This window comes from Petromyzon marinus, chromosome 54, assembly GCF_048934315.1.
Source record: "Petromyzon marinus isolate PM22_M1 ecotype Great Lakes invasive population chromosome 54, UKy_Petmar_22M1.pri1.0, whole genome shotgun sequence".
Taxonomy (NCBI): Eukaryota; Metazoa; Chordata; class Hyperoartia; order Petromyzontiformes; family Petromyzontidae; genus Petromyzon; species Petromyzon marinus.
The window spans coordinates 4,235,292-4,247,605 of record NC_133720.1 but is presented as its reverse complement, the minus strand read 5'-3'; the positions used below and the strand labels follow the sequence as shown (position 1 = coordinate 4,247,605).

At 44.6% G+C, this 12,314-nt stretch overlaps 1 protein-coding gene across 1 annotated transcript in view; it reads left to right on the top strand.

The window, feature by feature from the left end:
• Positions 1-11,889, top strand: part of LOC116954174 (carbonic anhydrase 2) — a 45,859-nt gene extending 33,970 nt beyond the window's left edge. The window contains exon 7 of the mRNA XM_032974662.2: positions 6,633-11,889. Coding sequence (XP_032830553.2) covers positions 6,633-6,752 — 120 coding nt within the window. The 3' untranslated portion in view covers positions 6,753-11,889. The remainder of the gene's footprint in view (positions 1-6,632) is intronic.
• Positions 11,890-12,314: the final 425 nt, after the last annotated feature.

Below are 12,314 nucleotides of genomic sequence, written 5' to 3'. Positions count from 1 at the left end.
AATCCCCACCTCCCCACCTTTGCCCACCCAGCAATTTATAAACTAGAGTAAGTCAATCGGCAGGTCACGCGTGTCGTGGGATAAAGTGTGGGCACTCCTTGCCTCGTCGAAGACGTTTTTTTTACCGGCTTGAAAGAGGACGTCACAGTGCCCTCACATTGACCACATTGAGTAAACCACTGTGGTCTGCGCTCCTTCAATGGAGGAATAGCAAAACTACACCAACTCTCTATCTCCGGAAGCCCTCTTGTCGTGATCCACCAGACCTCCACATTGGCCCTTCAACTCCTAAACAATATCGCTGCCATCGTACGCAAGAATATAAGGCCACGAGGCTTAAAGTTGGAGAAAAAAGGCGAGACATCTTTTGTTGTTGCTGCTGTTACGAACTCGCCATACGGTGTGTTCCTGAATGCTGGTGTAAGCCTCACGAGTTGCATGCAAGCGCTCATGAAGCTCTTTCCAGGTAATGAGCTTTGTCGCTGACGCACGCTCTCAGCGCTATTATAAGCTGGGGGGGAAACCCAATAACGAGCGATTGAACTCCCACGGAGAAGCCCTCTCTCTGCCAGGGAGCTCTCGAAATGCACGCTACAGGTTCGCAGATTAAACCTGTCCCACCGACCCATTTTCAGTACGACTCTCTATTTAAGAGACTATTTCACGGTCAGCTCAAATGTCAAGATCTTGTTCTTGACACGGGTGTCTTGACGTTTCGCTGCACATGCTGAGAGCTTGGAGCCTGCAAGGAGCCCCAAGGTTTTGGGAGGTGCTGAAGAAGCTCCCGGGGGCACGTGGAGCGAAACGTCGGGCATCGTGCCAAACAACGAGCAGTACAACGATCGGTACAACCCGAAACCCCGTCGGAAAGCTGTATGGCACAACCACGAAAACCTATGCAGTTCTATGTCTGTTTCCTGTAACAGTAATGAAGGAACATTAGAACATTGAATTAGTCTGTTCTCTTATGGATTGATTCAATGATGCAGCATTTTAAGAGTTTAGTTAACCAGGCAGAGACCTTTATCCAACCGGGGGATTGACAAAGAGCTGCAGATTATTATCTTAACCAAAGGGACTCTTGAAATTCACGTCTCATTTCCAAGGGGGTTCTGACGAGACGGCAGTGATTTATACATTCACCATTCATTTACATAATCACACAAAGGCCGTAGCCATGGAGTCAACATTGGGGGGAGACCAAATCTACCAGGGGCTCTGGCGGTCCCAACCCAGAAAATATCTCAATTTAAAAACTCATTTCCTGCCTAAATTTTTTTTAAAATTCACTAACACATGGGATGGACTTTTATTTTATTTTTTACAATAATGTCAAATAGTGTATTGTATTTACATTGCTCAGTTTTTACTTTTTTTTACCATTTATTGTTTCATTGTATGTAATGGCAGAGATTAGGGATTAATAAAGTACAATCATAACCACAATCATATAAATAGAAATCTATGCATTGATTTATATGAAGACAAGTCCAGATATTGTGGCCAAGGTTTAGCAAATTGTTGTTTTAATTTACATAGCATAGCAATTTTTTTATAGCAATATATTGGAGGGGACATTTTGAGCATTTTTTTATATTGGGGGGGGGGGGATGTGCTCCCCCCAATATATATTATAATTACGGCCTTGTAATCACATATATACCCATCTAATAATACCCCCAAAGTAATACATATATAACATATATACATTGCAAAGATAAGGACAGTAAATGTTATAAATGAACATTTTTAAAATATATATTTTAAAAACGAGACATTATGGATGTTTTTTTTCTTCCAGGTCTCTGCATTGGGATATTTGGCAATATTGGTTTCATGTTGGGTGGGGGTACAAATAGAAGGGATTCAGGCTCACAGCTCTGCACAGATGGACACAATAATCCATTTGCTGTGTTGGCAATCTCCCTGTCTCCACACAGCCCCACACCTCCAAACACATGGGTGACCACTGTCGTGGTCTATCGTGGTCACCCATGCAAGTACGAACCCACTACGCTTCTGAATGTGCCCCAACTTATCAGACCCTGCGATGGGTGACTACCAAGGCTGGTTGTTGTTGTTGTTTTAACAACGATTAATTGAATCGCAAGTGAGGAGTGAATCATGACAACCCGCGTGTGTGCTTTGAAGCACGCACGACTCTCAATGACGTCCACGAAGTTAAGCGTCGAGTTTTAAAAAAATGAATAAGTCAGATGCCTAGTCACGGTTCAGTTATGGATCGTGATGAGCTGAGAGCGTCTGACTATTTTTTTATTGTTTGTTGTTGGAACTTTCTGACCCCGTGCCCATACTGGACATCTGTGAAAAAGAGCTTTGTAGCTCATCGGATTCTTCAAGTCTAAATATTCTTATTCTGACTACGTAAATGCCAACATGACTCCAATCTCCCCGTCCCCATGCGATGTATCCGTTTAACCCGGGGTTTATATATTTTTTTAATATATAGTTTGCAACTGTCTGCCGTAGCAGCGAGCTGATATATTTTGACGTTTCAATTCCTAATGGGAGGCTGCAACTCGGTGGCCTGGACGTTGGATGCGAGAATCATTTCGACGTTTTTCAATGCAAACAAAAATGATTTCAACGCAACGAAAAGTATTTAAATACAAATCTACGCCAGTTCCACCAACGGGAACCACCCGAAAACGGAGACACGGCCGAGAGAGGAACCCGGTTACAATGCCGACGATTGGCGCCAAAATCCTCAAGTTCTGTTTACCCCCCCCCACACACACACACCACCCTCCCCTCAGGATCGACAACAACGAAACAACAATAGAAATAAGCAAAAGGTACTTAAATATAATTTATACGAGCAGTGGTATACAAGAGAAGCAGATGGACAACGCCGGAGGGTTCCGCCACCGACACGGCTGAGGGGAACCCGGTTACAGTGTCGACGATTCGCGCCAAAATCCTCAAGTACTGTCACTCCCCTCAGGATCGACAACAACACAAATAAATAAAGAGTATTTAAATAAAATCTGCACGAATGGTGGGACACAATTGGCGCCGAGAAGCAGATAATTAAGAAGCATTTCACCAACGAAGGCCACATGAGTTACAATGACAATTGGCGCGCCAAAAAAAAATCTCCTCAGGTTTCGACAACAACCAACAACAACAAAACCCATAGAAGCGTTGTTACATAATCACTGCTTCGCGAACATTACTCACGCGATTACAGGGGCACGACTTTGTGTGTATGTGTGTGTGTGACGGCATTATTCGTGTGGGGGGGGGGGGGGGGTTAACAGTCTTTTCTTTATATTTCAACATTCGACTTAAGCGAATAATTATTTAATACGCGCGGGGGGTGGGTGGCATTGGTGATTGTAGTGTTTTCGGCTTCGCTGCCCACAGTGTGCGTGACACGGCAGCGATGGAGGGCTGCTTGTGTTGCTTTAAACCCCGACTTGTTAATCGGCAAAATTTTCCACTGGGACAAGAGTGGCAGTATTTCAACCACAACCAACAACAACCACCACAACAACCACTCTATACCACCTTCTCCCGCCCCCGGGATTGAGACCACAGTGGGTTTCGTTTTTTTTGTTTTGTAATGTATCCTGAGAGTCCTCTCGCATCCCCATCCAGTTTTGTGGCGACGTTCGGCCGGGGCCCGGGTCAGTTACGAGGACAATAAAGGCCCCTTGCGAGGACGTCCACCTTGGAGATGGAGTTGATGATGACCACATCGGTATCGCGTTGCGGGTAACAACCGTGGCAGACGAAGATACCTGATGCACAAATTGGAACATTAAAAAAAATAACTCTCAAGTCAGCATACCTGTCAACCCCTTATCAGTGCCCTACCTGATTACAGACCAATTCAGAGACCTTATTGGTCACCCCGTGCCACTTATAAATCTCAACTTTCATCCTACAAAATCCCATCACAAGGGAGAAACACAAATAGACAATCACCGCTTGTACACTCACCACCACTACGCTCACTACATAAATGTCAACCCCTATCAGTGCCCTACCTGTTTACAGACCAATTCAGACCTTACTGGTCACCACGTGCCCCTTATAAATCTCAACTTTCATCCTACAAAGTCCCATCACAAGGGATAAATCCAAATAGACAATCACCACTAGCACACTCACTACATAAATGTCAACCCCTATCAGTGCCCTACCTTATTACAGATCAAGTAAGACCTTACTGGTCACACCGTGCCCCTTATAAATCTCAACGTTCATCCTACAAAGTCCCATCACAAGGGAGAAACACTAACAAATAGACAAAAACGTGTTTTTGTTGCCCGTATTGAAACGGCTTGTACGCCGTATGGACCTGAAAACTCAATTTCCCTGTACGGGAATACGGGGTAAACCAATGGGTTGACATCTATGATAATAGCTATGATACCTGCATGCACAAATGGAACATTAAAAAACAGCTCTGCGGTTAGTTACGCGACCGTGGTCATCCCGAACAGACCATGCACAACGTATTATAACGACGCAATACCCCGATCAACAAATATGAAGGAAGACATCACAGCGATACACTCCGCTTACTCCTGACGCGGTTATCTGAACGTGAAATTGTAGTTGTTGCGCTGCACCTACGTCAGCCGTACAAAATAAGAAGGCACGCGGACGATATATATTTTTTTCGATTTAAAGCTTTCGTGACTGCAGTCACGATATCTTTTTTTTTTTAATCGAACAATCATGAGGACATAGCAATGGCTTGTGTGCGGCAAGATTTCACCCGGCGGTGGAATCATCATGCCTGTCAGGTGTAGTTTCAACTCGAAAGTGTCGTCGATTTAGGGTCAGCGAGGTTCCCATTCCTCGTTGCTTGTCTCTTGTGTGTAGCGGTCTCCCATCCAAGTACTATCCAGGCTCAACCCTGCCTAGATTTCGAGATCTAAACTAAATCATTTTTATTCTTGGTTCTTTCGGTAAAGTCACGTAGAAGGGAAACAATAAAATAATAAAAATATAAAATTGTGAGAATTTTAAAATTGTGAGAATTTTATTGTTTTATATTTTTATTATTCTGTTTCCCTTCTACGTTGCTTTACCGAAAGAACCAAGAATATGAATCCCTGCAGTCACGAAAGCTTTAAATCAAAATTTAAACAATTTTTATTTTACCAGGTCAGGCCCACTGAGCTACACAGCTCTGATTAAATTGGGCATTTGCTGAGCCGCCCTTAGCTGGGTATCTGTTGAAAAAAAAATCTTCATAGTTCATCGGATTCCTCCAGTCGAATTAAAGATTCTGATCTCGGACGAATTGATCATAGGCAGGTTTACGAGACAAACACCCCCCCCCCCTATATAGCCTGAACAAGCTGTTGGGGTAAGTTCTGCTAGCAAGCAGCACCTATGAAGGCCAGCAAGGCACATGAGGGGGATGGGTGGTCAGCACCATGAACCGGCCCACCTCTGCCTCCCCAGTGGCGATGTTTACACACGGGTGCTAATTTGAGGCTGAGTCGACCTAGGGGAGGCCCAGGACCGGTTCAGATAATGGTCACTGGCGTTGGTGGCCGTGAGTGGGAATTGAACTCGGGTCGCCGCGTTCGTAGTGGATTGCGCTAACCGCTGAACTACCGCTCCCCACGGGTATACATTACACACACAAATGGCTACGCATGTCTATGCATACGCATATACGACCCACATTCAAACTCATTCCTGCATATTAATGCATTCTTATAGCAGGTGCAGTAATAAAAATGTACGCCGTGTAGTTGTGAAATTATTGGTAAGCATATAGGAAATTGCAGTCTTACTAAAATGTAATCATCTCTACAGTAACAGTTCAATCAAATGTTCTTTATTTCACTAGATAGAAGCCCATTGAGTTGTGCAACCTCAAGATGTCCATGCCAGTTCAAACATTGTAACCATATATAGAGGGGGTAAAATATTTGATCTGGCAATGCCTCTTTACATGCACGCTGGGACAGGTGCGTTTCTGAAATACATTTTTTGAGGCAATACCAAAACACATTTTAGGTTTCATAAATGTTTTGTTAAGATGTATATCTAGGGGCAAGTATTGAAGGTGGACCAGGACCGAAAATATAAGGTGTGTTACTTTTTAAAAGTACTGTATAGCCAGGTATATTGAAAAAAAAAATACACACCCTATATAGCAAGCTAAACTCTGGCTTCAGTGCTAAAATCTCATTACCGGGCAGGCTTAGCTAAACTTCCATTCCCTGGACAGTTTTGAAATAAAATCTTTGACAAGTATGTGACTTTGTTAACGTTTGAATTTGAGAATGTTTGCGAATGTTTGCGAATGTTTTCTCTCTCCACGCTTCCATTGTCCGCTGTTTGCCACGAGACGCGGATTCGTGCGACGACCACAATGCGCATTCAAATATTACAAATAAAAGATGTGATTATTGATTACAAAAATATATATTTAAATCGAGTGATGCAATCACAAGTCTGAATTTAAACTACTCAGCAACCCGTATATATAAGGTAGTATCCACCCATTCTGAATGGTGTGACACTATACCATGCGGTAACCTTAATGGTATCGTGTCACACCAATAGTGACCGATGGAGTTATTAATTATTATTCTTTTTTTTGTCCTTGCTGCTGCTGCTGCTGCGTCTTCCCACAGTTGGCGCGCTTCCGCGAGCTGCTCTTCACGTGCGAGGGGGACAGCGAGAACTGCATGGTGGACAACTACCGTCCGCCACAGCCCCTGGGCGGACGCACGGTGCGCGCCTCCTTCCAGTGAGGAGCGCAGCGGTGGGGAGCACGGATAATCATCATCACCCACTGCCCGTGGCTTCCCAACCACCAGCGAGGAAACACACAACCCTCGCGCACACGAAACCTGCACCGCTCGCTCGTGTAGCCCCTCTCCTCCCTGCATCCAGTGCCGGATTATGCTAGTGCGGGGCCTGCGGCATATGTTAAAAAGGGGCCCTAAATATAAAAAAAACATACACAAATATGAAACACAATTTTGTTTTACTTGCATAGTAAAGTAATTGTATCTTTCCATTTTCTATACCGCCGGATAATACGACAAATCGCTAACCTTAAACACCCAGGCGTTCATAGAAGTTGAAGGCGGTATAGTACTATAGTGATAGAGCAAGTGCAGAATCACTGAACCGGAATTGATAACTCGAAAGCATTTAGCGCGGGGCCCTTTAAAGTGCGGGGCCCGTAGCATATGTAGTTACTTTTGCTATTAGGACAAATCCGGCACTCCCTGCACCGCTTGTCACATGCCTTTAACACTCGCCTAGATATCAGGAGGGGTTTTGTGGATTATCCCCGTATCTGCTCACGTTAAGGGGCACTTAGAAACAGGAGCGCCGGCCACTGTGGTGGGGGGAGGTCGGGGGTTCGTGGGTGATCGGACACACGTGGAAGTGGGTTGGGTATGGATGGCCAAGAGACACCCACAAAAAAATATACATTTGGACAAAAAAAATTACGGATCGGTCGGACGTTGCATGGTGCTGTATGTTGAACTTCTTTCGCCACCGGACGTAGCCAACCGTGCTAATCTGAGGTGCGGAGGGGGAGGTGGGGGGTTAAGGACAATAAACGAAACGCAAAAAAATACATCGACCTAAACTAAACGCAAAAAAATGTGTTGAGTTTAGATCGATGCATTTCGAGTCCACACGCTGTTGCCCCTTTCAACAAGGTCACGTAAAACGCCGATTTGTGCCGATGATGGAATTTAATGCACAGCAGCGCGCAGGCGGCAGGCTCGGAATGCCGAGTCAGTTGCCAGTAATTGCGTAGATTGAACTTAATAACAGTGCAAGTAGAACTCCTCTCATCCATGATGAAGTGAGGAGTGTGCGCTTCACGCATCCTGTGTGTAACCTAACCAACAATCAGGGCACCCACCCCGACTCCCAAAGTGTGGCTGCGCCCCTGCTTATAAGGCCACGGATTGCCGCTCTTAAAGCACCTTTGCGCTTCTAGCAGGCGTCTTAAGATGCCATCTAGAAGCGTGCCACCGATGCACCGATTCACGGATTAGTGTAAATTCGTGACACTCGCGAAACTAACATGCTCAGCATCAAGTGTGTGATAACTGATGGTGTTATATTGTAACGCACATACTATACAAATTATAATATAATAGAGGCTATCGGAGTGAGAGGAAAACAAACTTTAAAAATAGACAGTGAAAATAAAATAACTAATAATCGATTCTTTATTCAAAATCATGACGACCCCCCACCCCTCACCCACACAAAATCATCGGTCGCTGAGATAAGAGATATTTACACGCCTGGTTTCTGGCCTCGGAAGCAATTGTGTGACTTTCAAACGCAGCTCAAATTGTCTCACAACCAATGGATTCCTACATCTTAACGATGACATACCCCGGTAAACCTGAAAACTCTGGGACCAACGTTGCCACGTTGTTGGAAGCATCTGTGAACCAACGTTCCACGCTTACTGGGCATGGATTTCCGTACGACATAATGTACACGTGTGTGTGTGTGTATATACACATTGCACATGTACAGCCCGAGTTTCAATCCACTGCTGGCTGGACGAGAGCCTCCCCACGCCTTGCGGGCCACAAGGGGTTATATGACCATACTTCACCACGCTCGTCAGTGTGGGTTGATGAAGGTGGCGGGGGGGGGAGTGAAGAACAACAATTGATCCGCTACCCGCAGCGCCCACTACACCGGTCTTTTATTGCGTGGTGGTCCCCCATCCAAGCACTCTCCAGGCTCCGAGATCTTGATGAGATTGGGTGCACCTTGGGCGAATTGGTCATAGGCACATACTTAATTGGCTATGCATGTACACGTAAACGCTTAATACAGCCCACAAACAAACCCACGTCTGCATATGCATGCATTATTATAGCACCTGCAGTCATTGTAATGTAAGCCGTGTAAGTGTGAAATTAATGGTAAAGCAATGAGGACATTACGGTATTACGAATATGTAATAATCTACGCAGTAACATTTCAATTCAATGTTCTTCATTTCGCTAGGCAAGAGCCCATTGAGTTATGTTGGCCTCCATTAGCCATATGTTGTAAGAGAGATCCTTCTGTAAGTACATTTACAATTGGACATATCAGGCTGTGACACTGAAACATAATAACTTACACACTCGCCAATTACATTACATAGTAAACTGGCCCTGGGTAATTTAGCCCCACTAATCCCAAGATAATAACCACCTCACACATACAGTAAAAACATACAGTACTGTATATAACATCAGTGTAATATGATGAATACGATTAATTTTAAACACCTGATGTGCTTAGAGGTACAACATTACACGAAAAAAGTCCAAATCTGTAATCCGTCGCTAATGGTGAGCGACGCTGTCTAAGCAGCTTCTAAGTAGCTTAGTGTCGATGCTTGCATTTTAATTGAGTTTCAGTCAATGTGGTACTTAACCCCTGATGCAGCTATTAAATCAAATAATCCTCAACACATTCGTCAACAACGATGTGTGGCCTTCATAGTACAAATATAAAATAGGCGACGTTTCGGGCAACAGCCCTTCTGTAAAGCACAATGAAATGTACGTGCTGTGAAGTACGGGAATTTTAAAAAGAAATGCGCCTAATATATATTTTTTCCCCTTTGGAGCCACAGTGTTATTGATGAACGTTTTGGTTGTTCCTCTGCGAGCAGCGTCACCAATTAACATGCAAAGATTTTAAAACAAAGCCACAAGCTGTACATCGATGTCAACATTATGCGACACAGGGGGGCTCAAACCCGTCGGACAGAATGGAAAACGCCGAGCCTCATCGCCCACCTGCCATCATCACGCTTCTCCTCCAGTCCACATCTAAGATTACCGTCACGGGCTGCCCACGATCAAACCGCGCGAATATTTAACGCGTGGCCGTTCGCGACCGACGTCCCGTTCGCTGCTCCATCGTTGATTTCTGGATGGGATCGCCGCCCGAGTTGTCTGCCGACGTGTGTCGTACACCCTCCTCCACTCCACGCCGACAGCCCAAAAAGTGTGCACGTGTCCACGCAATTTGGCAGTGGTACGGACAACAACGCCCTCGGTTCGTGCACCCTACCTCCGCCGTCGCTCAAAGGGCGATGCGACGCGGACGGACACCGCAACCGGCGTTCAAATTTCGATACGAACGAAATGCGTGGACCCCATTGTGTAGGGCACGTGTTGTGGGCGCGTGTTGTGGGCACGTGTTGTGGGTGCAGGAGGGCAGTGCGGCGATACCCATTGCTGTTCTGTGCTCCTACGCTTCTCACGTCCCCTCTGCCTGCCTCCACCGATCAACGATTGAGCAGCGGCCAGCGGTTTCGGGATATAAATCGCACGTCATTGGCAAAAGTAAATTGCGAATTACGCGAACGTTCTCAAAACGTTGTAACCACTCGCAAAGGGTGAACGGGCGAAAGCAACGCAGAGTCGGATGTGGATAGCGGCAAGCTGTGTTAAGCTGTTGTGTCCACATTTTCACCTGCGACGCGCTATTCGTCTTTCTGGAAACAGATTTACGATGAGAAAACCTGCTTCCAAAATGTGGCCTTTCTTCACGCACTTAGCTGGCAGGGAGTGGGGATGGGGGGCTAAAAGCACACGCACTATTTAAACAAGTAGCATAGTACAATCTGGTCACGTTTTATGAGAGGGTGGCTTCGCATTGATGTGCGTTTGTCCCAAAATCAACTGCCGGCAATTTTAGTCTGGGGCTAAGGCAGGTTCTCTATTAGAGTAACAACCGTGATTTTGTAATTGAATGGAAACGTGTTCTTTCCCAGTGACAGACAATCATTATCTTTTCATTCATTTGAAAGTTACGCAGAGTAAATTCCAATACGTGATTGGGCCTGCTGCTCGCATTCATTGATTCCTAATAGACTCGTGAGCGATTGCAATTGCTTGGGAAGCCTTCATCCAGCAGTGGATTGATCATGGCTGATGGTGATAACGATCGTCATCATCGGCCACGATCTATTCAAAGAAGAACATGTGGTTTTTGTTCCAGGGCATCCATGATTTATCGCACAGCATAATATTTTGTGATTTAGCAGTATGTGGTAAAGAGAATATGTATTTGCTGTCGAGTATAAAACAAATGCTTACATGCGAGTAGCACACATATATATTGTCGGGCTGTGTACATCGTGTTGTCTGGTCTGACGAACTAATATCCCAGCACGTGGAGCAAAACGTTGGATAATCTTGGTTTTTGATCATCGAAGCACATGCAGTAGACAGATGAGTCTTCGGAGACGCGGACAGACCAAGCCTGTAAAATAACACTTTGATAAAGACCACAAGAAAAATACACAGCTTATATATGTGTGTGACTCCAGGAAACTGCACTCTTTAAATGCCATCTGCTTATTCTATATTTCATACACAGCTTATATGTGTGTGTGTGTGACCCCAAGAAACTGCACTCTTTCAATGCCAGCTTCTTATTCTATATTTCATATATCTATATCGAGTATATGCATCTGTGTGTGTGTTTGACTTATACGCATTCCGAAGTTATTGCACAGTTGAAGCCCTAAAAGTGGCAGCGGGCACGTGTAAACTGTCATGTCGAGTTGGTGTCGCGCTGGCAAAGTTATCTTCAACGAGAGGCGCGCACGTATGTGCATGTCCCACATGCTGCACTGACTATTCTGCATTGCTCTGTGTAGCCGTTTGGTCATTGGCTGGCAGCTGTTTATAGGACTTCCTTTTAAAACATGCTTTTGTTTCTGTTGCGCAGATGGGAGTTAATCGCTCATGCATGCACGCACATTAAAACACATTTTTGCGAATGTGATTCCCGGAAGGTCCTATCTAAGCGTTGCGCAATGATTTCTATCGAATGATCTGCCCCGTGTTATCTTGTTAGCAATAAAAGCATCAACGAAATGGCCAACGTGTACTCGCTTGTGTCAGAGGGGGGCCCACTTTGTGTTTAATACGGCGCGGTTATATTAATGTGATCTGCATTTATTATGTTTTTTTTTGTCCGAGGTTTATATTCAAAAGGAAATGAAATTTTAAACGTGGGCTTTGATGACCAATGTAAGGATTCATAATAAAAAAAAAAATTGGTCACATAATATATCATCATAAAAATAATATGCTTATTTATCCAGGAAAGCAACACTGAGTTGTAGGACTCTTTTTTTGCAGGTTCTTGCATTGGGTATTGTTTTAAATGTGTGTTTAGCCAGAATGAAATATAAAAATAGGTGTTGTTACTCTTTCTGGCAATAAAACAGGTGTTTAGATGTTCAAACACCAACTAAATACCCGCCAGGAATAAAGTCTGCAATAACCACACATACTTGTGGTGAA